General features: G+C 40.8%; 1 protein-coding gene across 2 annotated transcripts in view; it reads left to right on the top strand.

Annotated features, from left to right (window-relative positions):
* The first annotated feature begins 212 nt into the window (after positions 1–212).
* The window catches only part of commd10 (COMM domain containing 10), an 89,665-nt gene continuing 76,273 nt past the window's right edge, over positions 213–13,604 (top strand). The window contains exons 1-3 of one of the 2 annotated variants that reach the window (XR_011962422.1): positions 213–449; positions 4,336–4,426; positions 8,035–8,145. Coding sequence is in view for 1 of the 2 variants with exons in the window: in XM_072584209.1 (XP_072440310.1) it covers positions 421–449; positions 4,336–4,426; positions 8,035–8,145 (231 nt within the window). In the remaining variant the exon portion in view is untranslated. The remainder of the gene's footprint in view (positions 450–4,335; positions 4,427–8,034; positions 8,146–13,604) is intronic. The other variant, XM_072584209.1, reaches the window with a different exon arrangement.

Consider the following 13,604-nt stretch of genomic DNA (forward strand, 5'->3'; position numbering starts at 1 on the left):
AGCCAGCACAGTGATCTCTCCCTGACCTGACACAGGGTGTCCCCCGCTCTGTGATCTCTCCCTGACACGGGCTGTACCCCGCTCTATGACTTGTACCTGACAGAGAGAGGGGCCCGGGTTTCCTTCGCCACTGAGCAGTCACGTGACCGCTCCGCGTCCGCCTCCTCCCGCTCGAGCATTGAGCAACTGTCACCGCTCACGTGACGCCTGAGCACGGACCGGAACCGGAAATGGGTTGCGGTGTCCCGTGTTGTGTCCGGTCTTTGGGCCCTGGACAACAGTGAGAGGCTAATGGACAACGTGTGTTTTAGCAAGGAGTCACCAGAGAGATAAAGAGAAGGTGATCGGTGAGAGATACCAACGCGAGCGAGTGGCCGCACAGGGAGAGTGACCCACAGCCGGGTGTATGCTCCCGGCCAAATGGCTGCAATTGTTAAAGAAACCGGAAGGTAAACGCAGATAAAGGAGAAAGGTTTAACACATTCGTAACTTCAATGTTTTATCTTAAAAAGGCCTGCTCTTTATATTTTAAAACCTGTTCTGATGAGCTGCAAAACAAATCTTGTGGTCGAGTGAACAACAACTGCTTGCGTTTGTCTCGCCCCGGATGGAGGTTTCGGCAGAGGGTGGGTGACTGGCAGATGGTCTCTCCGTCCTGGGATGGGCACTTCACCTGGGTGTTGAACTGGATGTTCAGGTTGTGAACTGGTTTAGTCTGAAACAAGTCATCGAGCTGGAAGGCGGATTATAAAATTATTGGGCGCGAAAGGATGTTCTCTCAATATATGACCGAGAAATTGTACATTATTTAGATGTTACACACACACACACACACACACACACACATTCAGTGAGGGAGGGGTTAGTGAAATCAGAATAAGTGATGGCAGGGCAGAGTAGGATATTGTCAATTAATGCATGGGCCTGATTTAGTTTCAATTTCCGGCAGATTATTACTTTGGTCTTTCTTTTTAATGGAAGATGAGAACTGTAGACTTCTGAGAGGAGATTCTGATCAAGAAATGTGGGCTCCCACAGAACTTTGAGGAAGGCAAACCTCACCTCTTTTTCACAGCAGTCTGTTGCAGTATTCTGACGTTTAAAGTTCTGGACCAGTGCTTTGACACTTGTCAAAGCGTTAAGTACATAACCTAAATGTCTTATCAGGGTACTGGGAGAGTTGGGTGCCAGTTAAGTAGACCAGATGGATTCAGTGTCAGCTGTTGTGGGGGAGTAAGATGTCAGTGGATAAGTGGCAAGGAGGCTCATTAAGGTAGGTTGATGTGATCAGGAGAGATTGTCTGTCTGGCAAGAGGTGAGGAGGTTGGTATTTCTATAGGGAAGATGCTGTTAAACTTGAAAGGGTTCAGAAAAGATTAACAAGGATTTTTCTGGGATTGGAGTGTTTCAGATATAGAGTGAAGCTGAATACCCTGATGTTTTTTTTTCTCTGGGCTCTTTTCCTCCCAATACCCTGGGGCTTTTTTTTGAGACTGAGGAATGGGCTTACAGGTTTATCAAATCCTGAGGGGTATAGATAGGGTGAATAGCCAAGGGTAGTGGAATCCAAAACTAAAGAACATGGCTTTAAGGTGAAAGAAGAAAGATATGAGACTCTAGGGGCAACTTTTTCATGTAGAGGCTGGTGCATGTATGGAATGAGCTGCCATAGAACATAATGGGGATAAGTACAATTTATGACATTTAAAAGGCATCTGGATGGGTATGTGAATAGGGAAGTTTTAGAGGGATATGGGCCAATTGCTGGCAAATGGGCCTAGATTAATTGAGGATTCCTAGTTGACACGGGTATGTTGTACTGAAGGGTCTGTTTCTGTGCTGTATACCTCTGCGAATCTTTGGACTTCAGGTTTAGTAAGGTGAGGGTGGGTTGAGTCATGTTAGGTCCGATGACAGGTTATGGGATCAGGTCCAGTAGCGACAGTTTTCGGCTTGGGTTGGTCATAATAGTGGGTCTGATTGGGATGTGTTGGGTACATTGTAAGGGAAGGGTTTTGGGAATCAGGAACAGGAGAGGTATTCAGAGTCCAGGGCGGTGTTGTAGGCTGCGGAGAGTTGCCGTTTTCCTAGCAGGATATATCAGGTCTTGGGGACATCAAGTCAATGCCTGGGGCTGAGTGTATTCTGGGAAATGTGTATGAAGTAAGTATGGGGTCATTTTAATACTTGCGCAGGAGTTGGACTTTGTAGTTAACAGTTTAACCTTTCCTGAGTAACTGTTTTTCTTTAATTTTGTCCGTACCATCCAATTTTTATGGACACTTTGAGGGCTGTAGACTTTAAGGAATAGCCCAGAGGAAAATTCAATTTCCTGGAAAATTCCTTCAGAACCTCTATTCTTCAGGGCCCCCTAACTCTGATTTGTGCTGGCATAATGACAGTCTGTCGGACCAGCAGGAAAGCTGTCCCCATGCGAAGGGAAGATGATGTTAACAGCAACCATAGGAGAAGGGAATGAAGGAAAGATCATTTGGTGCAGTTGTCAAGAGTTCTATATGTACTGTGACAGTGCAGAAATATTCATGGAAATCTCTGTATACAAGCAGACGTTTGCAAGCTCCACCAAGTAAGGGCTATTTTATTGAGCTGAATAATGAAAGTAGAACTTGTAGGGGAATCGTTTTCCTGTTGAAAAAGAAGGTGAGGTAATATTACTTGATCATAATCTCCAAGGATGCCATGGTGACTTAGGGTAGGAATGTTTTAATGCAAACAAGGAACAAGGGTAGATCTGAGTCCTTTGAGCATGCTCTGCCATTCGGTAAGATAATGGCTGATCTGATTTTCACCTCAATCTGACATTCCTGCATATTCCTGATAATCCTTTGCCCCCTTGATAATTAAGAATCTGTCTAGCTCAGTCTTAAAATATTTAAAAGATACTCCATCCAATTAACTTTTCAGGAAGGGAATTCCAAAGACCTAGAACCCTCCTGCGAGGAACATGTTTCCTCATCTCTATCTTCATCTTTTAACGTAAAGGTGCCCCTTACTTTTAAACTATGTCCCCTTTTGATGTTATATAGTACTGCATTTGATAAGCAGACAAGTAAACCATGAGGTAAAAATCTGTTCCAACAAATTGTTAAAACAGTGACTAGTGATTTTTATAAATAAAAAGATGCATCAGTACATTTTAAGAAAGCAGTATTGCTCAAGTATCATAGAAGTGTACAGGAGGCCATTTGACTTACTATGCTTGTGCTAACACTTTGTGCTTAGTCCCACATCGATTCTTCTTTGTAATCCAGTGTTATTGCAATTAAATTAAAATGACAAAACTTCAATGTTTGAAATTTTATGGAATGAAAACAAAGTATCAGTATTGATGTATTAGTAAGAGCTCTTGTTTGTTACCTTGATCTTTGGTAAATGGGAAATGTTGGTATCCTTACTGGTTTGATAAACTTCAAGTCTGATGTAATCTGAATTCACTTTTTTGACTTTTGAAGTTTGTAATTACTTATTTTAATGAAGTCGGTTAAATCCCTTGCTAGTTTTGGATACGATATACCAAAGCATGTCTCTTAAGGCATAAGATTAAACTCTAGGACGCCAGCTCACAGATTCAGCTGCATTTTTGTTAATAGAGCTCAATTTAATACTTCTAAGCATGGTGTTACAACATGATTTGAACACGTTATTTAAATAATCTTCCACATAAGTGCAAAGACAAACAAAAACAGAAATTGCTGGCGAAACACTATTGGTCTGGCAGCATCTGTGGAGAGAAAGCAGAGTTAACATGTTCGAACCTGTTCTAAAGAAAGGTCACTGGACCTGAAACGTTAAGATTTTTCTCCACCGATGCTGTCAGACCGACAGTGTTTTTCCAACAATTTCTGTTTTTGTTTCTGATCTCCAGCATCCACGGTTCTTTGGGATTTTGTTTGTTTTTCCTGAAATTAAATAACACTGTTTCTACAGAATGTTTAAAGTGCTTTACAACCAGCACCACTCTGTTTGAATTGTAGTCGTGTTATGTAGAGAAACGTCACAGCCAAATTATAGTCAGGAAGATCCACAAACAGCAAATACTGAGCTAGATACTAATATTGATTGGCGAGAATTACTGGCTTCTCTTTGAATATTGCTGGTCAGCAACAATATGTCTGTCTGATCAGAGACTTCAGTTTAGTGGATTATCAAAAAATAGCATCTCAGGATATGGGGTGCCCCTCAAAATGCACTTTTTAAAGAAATTTATTTCCCTTTTACTGAACTGAAGTCTTAGTTTTAATTTTGTTTAGATCTACCTTTAGAACTTATGTAGAAACTGAATAAAGTTAATCATCCAATTTGTTTTTTCTTCAGCATAAAGCAAGCTGTAATTTTAATCAATGGAATCAATGATGGTAAATTCCCCCGCCTGCTGTCTCGCATTCTTCAGAAACTTCATTTGAAGGTACTTAATTAAAAAATAGAAATGTTTTCTTTATGGCAGCAGGCTATCACACTGAAACAACTAAATGTTATTACTGTCATGGTATGATTAGATTAGTTTTGATTACATACAGTATGGAAACAGGTCATTCAGCCCAACATGTCCACACCGAACCGCCGAAGAGTAACCCACCCAGACCCATTCCCCTACATTTACCCTGAACATTATGGACAATTTAGCACGACCAATTCGCATGACCTGCACATCTTTGGATTGTGGGAGGACACCGGAGCACCTGGAGGAAACCCTGGCAGACAAGGGGAGAATGTGCAAACTCCACACAGTCACCCGAGGCAGGAATCGAACCCTGGAGCTTTGAGGCAGCAGTGCTAACCGCTGAGCCACTGTGCCGCCCCCAGAATATGAACTGACAATGTTTTAAAAAGTATTTAGTTCCTATTACAAATAGATTGCTTTTATGTGCTGCCTGTTTTGATTTAAGTAACATAATTCAATCCATCTAACGCAATGGTGCTTTATGGAAAAAAAACAGATTTTTCTAAATAAAATCCAAAAGAACTGCAGGTGTTGTAAATCAGAAAATTTTGCAAAAGCTCAGCAGGTCTGGCAACATCTGTGGAGAAAAATCAGTTAGCATTTCAAATTGAGTGACTCTTCCTCAGAACAGAGTACTGTTGTTCAGATGTGTCATTACCCACCTCTGAAGCAGATGGGATTTGAACCCTGGCCTCTGAGCCCCTTCCATGAGCCTTGTAAGTATTTCAATCAACCTGCTCTAACATTACAATAACACACCTTGAGAACAGATGAGACTTGAGCCTGGATCTTCTGGACAAGAAGTAAGAACACTTTAGATTCCAGCAGTGCTGTGGTGGGATTTTCATCCCTGCCTGCAGGTGATTAGCCTAGACCATTCCTATTGCATTATAATCTCTCTGGCTCATGGGCCTTATCATCTTGGAATAACTGCCTGAAACTGAATTTTGATCTTGCATCAATTACCATTTGCATCACTTGCTTGGTGAACTATTTCATCATTTTACTCCTGAAAGGTCCTCTCTAATTTTTGCACCTTGTCTGACTTCTGAGTTCCTCAAATTGCAGAAATGTTTCTACCTATTCTAACAATTTTCCTTAACATTTTGAAAACTAATTTTGCTAATTCCTCACCTTCTGACTTCCAGAGAATAGAATCTAATCTTGTTTAATATCATCTTATAGCTAAGTTATATAGTCTACAGTTAAGGAGGAAACTGGCATCTCTGCTGTATATATGAATGCAGAATGTATGATATCTTCATGGTGTCAGAGTCAAGGTGACCGTGAGCAGCTGCTGAGTTCTTTGACAGGTTGGGTAGACTGCCAGCATAATGATTCCAACAGTGTGCGACGTGAAAAAGATCATATTTTGCTGGCTGATTTTTGGCAACTGGTATCCTGGGGAGCTAGGAGGAGGCTTGCGAGCAGGACCTCAAAGTAATCTGATTACCTCAAGTGACTTGAGTTGCTGGGTACAAAAAAGGAGGTTAGAAGTAGTGGATGAATTCCTAGAGTTCTGGTAGGGGCGATAGAGCTTAGATTCCTGGGTACCTGGATAAGTTCTATAGGAAACTAAACTTGTAGCATCTCAACCAACAGATCTAGTGTCCTTGTGGGTAGTATGCTTGTAATGTTTGGCTGGATTTAAACTACTTTGACAGGGAGGGAACATTAGAGCAAGGCGTATAAGCGATTGGAAGAGACAGTATGCGATTATAATATCTCCGAATATTGTACTATGCTGGAGAAAATGGATGCTCTTGAGCTGGTCTTTAGTTGGAGCTAATAAATAATAGATGAATTATTATACAAGTGGATTATTGTACCAATCATTTGAATTTACATGCAGGAAGAAGTTTGCAAGATAATTGGAGAAGCTCAAGAACTGTAGTTATGGGGAACTTTATGATTACTGTATTCTATATTAGGATATCTAGTGTAAAGAACAAAATAGGGGAGGAGTTTCTTTCGTGAGTTCAGGGGAATTGTCTTAATCAGTGATGTTTTAGACCCAACGAGGAAGGATGGATTGCTGGATCTGGTTCTGTGGAATGAAGTCAGTTAAATGGACCAAATGTCATTAAGTGAACATTTGGGGTGAGGGGTTGAAATAATTATTCTGTTAAAGGGTTTGGGTTAGTGGAAAAATTAAGGGCCATCCCATTGTGGAAAATAAATCGAGTAAGAGCCAACTTCAAGGAAACTAGATGGATTTGATGTTCATCAGAACCAAGCTTGCTAGGCAAATCTCAAACAGAAAAATAGGCGCTATAAGATATTTTTGAAGTGCATTCTTAAAGAAATTCAAATTAGTATAAACAAAATCAGAGCTTCTTGGATAACAAAAGAGGTGAAGATTAAGACAAAGCAAAAAAAAAAGGAAAAGGCAGGTGTCAGGCTGATTAAACAAGTGAAAACAGGGCAAATGTAAGAAGTTCGGGGGGAGTATGAAAAAATGAGAAGTGAAAAGAGACAATATAAGGAGAAATTATCTAACAGTTGGCTTTAGGCCAAACCTCCTATCCTCTCTTGTCAGTCATATTGGATTCTACCATTGTTGATCCTCCCAGTGTAACCTTTTAACCCCTCTGTTATCCTTGAACTTCTTTGCTACTCCATTACCTTCTTAAAAATTCATTCGAGGGATATGGTTGTGTTTGGCACAGCGTATAATTCTCATTCCCAGTTGCCCTTAAGAAGATGTGTATCCTCCATGAACTTCTGCAGTCCACTTGCTATAGGTAGCCACACCATGCTGATAAGGAAGAAATTCCGGGATTTTGACACTGAAGAGATGGTATACACCACCAGAACAAATCCAGCCTGGCCAATTCCCACCCCATTGCTCCTTTAAGTTATCAGTAACGCGATGGCAGGTGTCATCAACAGTGCTATCAATCAGCACCTGCTCACTAACGAGGTAAAAACAATGACTGCAGATGCTGAAAATCAAATACTGGATTAGTGGTGCTGGAAGAGCACAGCAGTTCAGGCAGCATCCAACGAGCAGCGAAATCTGGGTTCCACTGGGGTTACACAGCTCCTGATCTCATTACAGCCTTAGTTCAAACATGGGCAAAGGAGCTGAATTCCAGGGATGAGGTGAGATCGCCCTTTGTCCATGTTGCATTTGACCAAGTGTAGCATCAAGGAGCCCTAGCAAAATGAACCAGTGGGAATCAGGTAGACCTTTGCTAGTTAGAATTATCGGAATATAATTGTGCTTGCTGGAGGTCAGCTATCTTCACTCTAGAATATCAGTGCAAGAACCCCTCAGGACCACCATCATAGTTGCTTCATCAACAACTTTCTGTTATCATAATGTCAGAAGTGGGGATGTTTGCTGATGGTCATATAATGTTCAGCACAGTTTACAACACTTCAGATACTGAAACAATCTAGGGCAGTCTCTCTCCCCTCATTTTGGTTTGAATTGAAGTTAACTTTATAAAAGTATTCTTGCAACTCAATAAGGTGCCATTCAAAACTAATTCTGTACAATTTATTAGTATATTTTTACAGTGTTGATTTAAACCTCTTGCTTTCGATCCTTTTTGTTGTGGTTTTAGGATGAACATTCATTTAATGAAGAAGAGAAAGAAAAGCTACAAGGTGCACTCTCTCTGGAAAAACAAGATCTCCGTTTGGTGCTTGAAACCGTATCTTTCATCTTGGAACAGGTGAAATTATAGGAAATCATATTTTATAAATATTTGGATTTGTTCATCTTTTCTTGGTTTTGATTAATGTTTTCGAGGACTAACAAAAGCATTTCACTGAATAATCTTGCATTTTATAAAAGTTCTCAAAAGAATAAACCATTCACCTTGTATATTATGATTCTAAAATAGTGGAGTTCAGTTTGTGTAAATTATCATGGAATCCCTACAGTGTGGAAACAGGCCCTTCGGCCCAACAAGTTCCCACTGACCCTCCGAAGAGTAACCCACCCACACCTATTCCCCCTTTCCTATATTTACCCCTGACTAATGCACCTAACCTAGACATCCCTGGACACTATGGGAAACTTAGCACATCACTTCACCTAACCCGCACCTCTTTAGTCTGTGGGAAGAAATCGGAGCACCCAGAGAATGCACGCAGACACGGAGAGAACGTGTAAACTCCACATAAACAGTCGTCTGAGGCTGCAATCAAATTCGGGTCCCTGGTACTGTGAGGAGCAGTGCTAACCACCAAGCCACTCTGCTGCCAACATGTCAGCGCATGTTGGTTTGGTCAGTGATTACTGTTTGATCTGTGAAATAATTCCAATGAAGGATCTGTTGCACATCTAAAGTTCCGTAAATTAGGACAGTAGCATTTCAGACATTTTCTAAGCTCTCCTGAAAATTGGTGATTTAAAATTAATGATTCCTTGCAAAGTTTCCGTGTTTTAACTGCTAGCCACGAACTTTCTCAAATGTTTTTCTTTCTGTACCACCTGCTAATGAGTAAGTGGCAGTAAGGTAAAGCAGGTTAACGTATGGCGAGAGGAATAGTGCAAAAAGAAGGTTTTCTTACGGCTGGGTCACTGGAACTAATTTCTATAGGAAACACCTGTCAAAGATCTGGTTTCACCACAACAACTCTGTGACCAATGTCCCGAAGCTACCTGAGGACTTCAGCCTCTCTTAAACTCATGTAGATTATGTTATGGACTAAGCCAGACCACTCAAAATATTCTTAAGCAGGCAGCTCCAGACCGAAGCTTTGCAATTTGTATTGGTAAGTGTACAGTGAAAATTACTCTGATTAAGTTAGCTAGGTTGACTACTAGATTTTAAAACAGACAAAAATGTTTTCACAAAATTGCATAATGAAACACAAAGAACAGAATAAAGAACCCCTACAGAACTCAACCTATCCAACTACACTTAATTATGCGGTTCCAAATATACACAGCAGTCCCAATCAGCAAACTCCCTTTTAAAAACTAGTATAAATGGAACACATGTCTACAGGTTGAAGTTGAAGGGCAGAGTGAGAGAGTTTCCACACAGCTCTCTGTTGAACTTCCCAGTTTAAGACTGAAGTAAAACTGCTCAGCCCAGCTAAAGAGCTGGCCTCTTCCCTGTTCATTATACATGGCACTTCTAAAACATGACCACTTTGGCCTGAAGTCTCAAAATCCTTTTCTCCTCTGTACCAAAACAGACTGACTGACTGGAGCCCAGCCCAATTTATCGCCCCTCTGAGAAAAATCAAGGACAAAGTCTCCTTGAGCCAAGGAACAGCTTTTAGGGGAAAAAAAGGGCAAGCTTTGTGACACCTTCGCCCCCTTTAAAAAAAAACAATACCAAAAAATGGCTTCATTTTTAACCCTTCAAAAACCAGTTAATATGTAAACGCACATATACACTCTATACTAACTATAAACATGCAAACACGCACAACCACGTGCAAATTCAGACCACAGTAAACCCACCACCGACCGCCTCCGTATCTCATTTGAGTCTCCATAATGCACCAGCTATCGTGTTTTTGTGACCTGCCGTATGCCCAATTGTCAAATTGAATGGCTGCAACAACAAGCTCCATCTAAACAATGGCATTTTTATCCTTAAACTTTTCCACAAATGTCAATGGGTTGTGATCCGTGTATACGATTGTCGCAGATGCATTGTTGGTAATATAAACTGAAATATTGTAAGATCAACGCCAAGCTTAATGTCCCTTTTTCCACCGCTGAATATTTCTGTTGATGAACGTTCAACTTCCTGAAAAAATACCTGATGGGGCTTTCTATTCCCATGTCGTCATCCTGCAAGAGTGCTGCAACAGCACCCACATCACTGGCATCGATAGCTACCTTGCAAGGCTTTGTGTAATCTGGTGTGGCTAATACTGGGAAAGTGGTTAACATAGTTTTTAGGTTGTCAAATGCCTTTTGACAGTCCGCTGTCCATTGAAGCATCTTGCCCTTTTTAACAATTCAGTGAGTGGAGCAGCCACACTGCTAAAGTTCGGCACAAACTTGCGATAAAATCGACTCAACCCCAGGAACTGTAGGATTGCTTTTATCATCGGTGTGAGAAATTCCCCAATTACTTTCGTTTTCGCATCCCATGAGGCCATTTGTCCATGTCCAATAATGTGGCCCAGGAAGGTGACTTGTCTTTGGAAAATTCACTTTTTGCTAGGTTTGTCACCAAGCCTGCCTTCCCAAGTCGATCAAACAAGTCTGATAAACACTGTAAATGTACCTTCCTTGAGTGACTAAAAATCACCAAATCGTAAATGTACATCACATGGTTGGATAATCTGGCAATGACCTTATTAGTCAGTCTCTGAAATGTGGCTGGAGCGTTTTTCATACCAAATGGTGAGACTTTGAACTGATTTAGTCCATTTAGCGTTATGAAAGCCGAAAGCGCCTTTGCGCACTCTTTTTCCAGCACAGACCTCCAACCATGGAATTGGAAATGCATCAGTCTTTGTAACAGCGTTGACTTTAATAGTCCACATTAACCTGGGTACCATCTGACTTTGGCACCATGACTATCAGTGAGCTCCCGTCACTGTAACTCCCTTCAATTCTGCCATCTTGGAGTATGCGCTCTATCTCCTTCTGAACCTGTGCCAACTTTAGAAGGTTATGCCTATAAGGATGTTGCTTAATTGGAACAGCATCTCCTATATCTACATTGTGCACAATTAGGTTAGTGCTTCCCAGTTTATTTCCACATATCTCCCCGTGTGATAGTAATAACTCTTTAAGGTCTTTGATTTTCTTATGGAAAGTAACTCAATAATTTATCCCAATTTTTGACAACTTCCTCATTGTCCAATTTGATTTGAGGAATGTCCAATTCAGAATCCTCTGAACCTGGTTCTTCCTTCTGTGCTGTAATCATTAATACCTTCTCCTCTTGTTTACATTCTCTATCAAAATACCTTTTGAGCATATTCTGACACTGAGAGATTTCTTCCTGTCTGAAGTCCTTATCAAGTAGTTTACCTCACTCAATTTCTTCTCCATTTGATAAGGTCCACTAAACCTTGCTTTTAAAGGCTCACTTGTTACTGGAAATAACACCAATACCTTCTCTCCAATTGCAAAATTACAAATTTGTGATTTCTTATCTGTCTTGTTACTGTGATACGTTTAAATGCTGTCGAGCCAACTCTCCAGCTCTATTTAATCGTTCTCTAAAATTTGACACATAGTCCAAATGGGTGATCTCTGAATTCCGACTAATTAATTTCTTCTTAATCAATTTTAATGGTCCTCTTTCTTCATTCCCAAATATTAATTCAAATGGACTGAATTTGGTTGATTCATTCGGTGCATCTCTGATCGCAATATGTACAAACGGAATTCCCTTATCCCAATCGTCTGGATAATCCTGACCATAAACCCTCAACACGGTCTTCAGAGTCTGATACCACCTTTCCAACGCTCCCTGCGATTCTGGATAGTTCGCAGTAGATCTGAATGACTTTATCCCCAAATTATTCATAACCACTTCGAATAGTTTGGATGGTAAGGCTGATCCTTGATCTGACTGGATTTCTATTGGTAGTCTGTATCTAGTGGGGGGAAAAAAAATGAAGTAATTCTCCCTCAACAAACCTTTTTATCTGTGAGCTACAGGGAGAGGCTGAACAGGCTGGGGCTGTTTTCCCTGGAGCATCGGAGGCTGAGGGGTGACCTGATAGAGGTTTACAGAATTATGAGGGGCATGGATCGGGTAAATAGGCAAAATCTTTTCCCTGGGGTCTGGGAGTCCAGAACTAGAGGGCATAGGTTTAGGGTGAGAGGGGAAAAATATAAGAGAGACCTAAGGGGCAACGTTTTCACGCACAGGTACGTGTATGGAACGAGCTGCCAGAGGATGTGGTGGAGGCTGGTACAATTGCAACATTTAAGAGGCATTTAGATGAGTATATGAATAGGAAGGGTTTGGAGGGATATGGGCCGGCTGCTGGCAGTTGGGACTAAATTGGGTTGGGATATCTGGTCAGCATGGATGGGTTGGACCAAAGGGTCTGTTTCCATGCAGTCCATCTCTATGACTCTGATGTTGCATATTGGGATTGCATCTGGAAATCTAGTTGACTCATCCATTATTGTTAATAAATACTTATTCCTGCTTTTTGTTTGAGGTAGGGAACCTACTCAATCAGTCAAGACTCTTGGGAAATGTTCCTCAAATGCTGCTATTAAAGGTGTGGGTTTTATTACTGCTGATTAGCTGACATGTCTGGCAAAATTCAATTACATCTTTCTTTAGTCCAGGCAAGTTAAAATGTCTTTGTATCTTAGCCTGATTTTTTTTCTCACCCCTAAATGACCTCCCAGTGGTAACTCATGCACCACTTGCAGCACCTCCTTTCTATACTCTATTGGCAAAACAATTTGATGAATCTCTGCCTGTTTCTCATCTGCTTGAATGTGTGATGGTCTCCATTTCATCATTAAGCCATCATTTATTAAGTAATAACACATAAGAATACATTCACTTTCTTTATTTGTAAATACCTTTTGATATAACTGTTTAAACTCTATCTTTCTGTCGTAATTCAATCAGCTTAATGGAGCTAAAGATACCTCATGTTTACCTATTTGCTCCTTATCTGTTCCACTTATCTGATCAAAGAAAGTTTTAGATAACTTTGTCAGCTTCCTTACCTGTGCCTTTTTATATCTCCTGCTTCAACTTGTGCGCCTGTGATCTTATGATCACACAATCAGGGAAAATGCCTGGATAAAGGTCCTTCATTTTTTTTTTCAATTGTCTGCGTCTTCACTGGATTTGCCTACCGATGAATCAGCTATATCATTTGCAAGGACAAATTGTATTCCTGGAACTGAGTTTGTTCAGTATTCCTACTACAAATTTTCCACTCTTCTCTGGACTCTCTAGCCTCACTTTACATGTCTAAGCTCTTTTTATCTCACCATGAATTATTGTAATAAGTACCTTCTCTGGCAATAGTCCCTCAGGAGTGAATGACCCCTCATCCCTCAGAATCACAGACTGAGAGGATCCTGTGTTCCTTAATATTGTAACCTCCTTACCTACTGCTCCTGGCCTATGTAAATAAACTATACCCTTGCATGTATATTTTTTTTAAGCAGATCAGGCGCTTCCTCCTTAATTAACCTCTGATCATCTTATACACTGAGGCAGTT

Source organism: Chiloscyllium punctatum, chromosome 2 (genome assembly GCF_047496795.1).
Source record: "Chiloscyllium punctatum isolate Juve2018m chromosome 2, sChiPun1.3, whole genome shotgun sequence".
NCBI classification, from domain to species: Eukaryota; Metazoa; Chordata; class Chondrichthyes; order Orectolobiformes; family Hemiscylliidae; genus Chiloscyllium; species Chiloscyllium punctatum.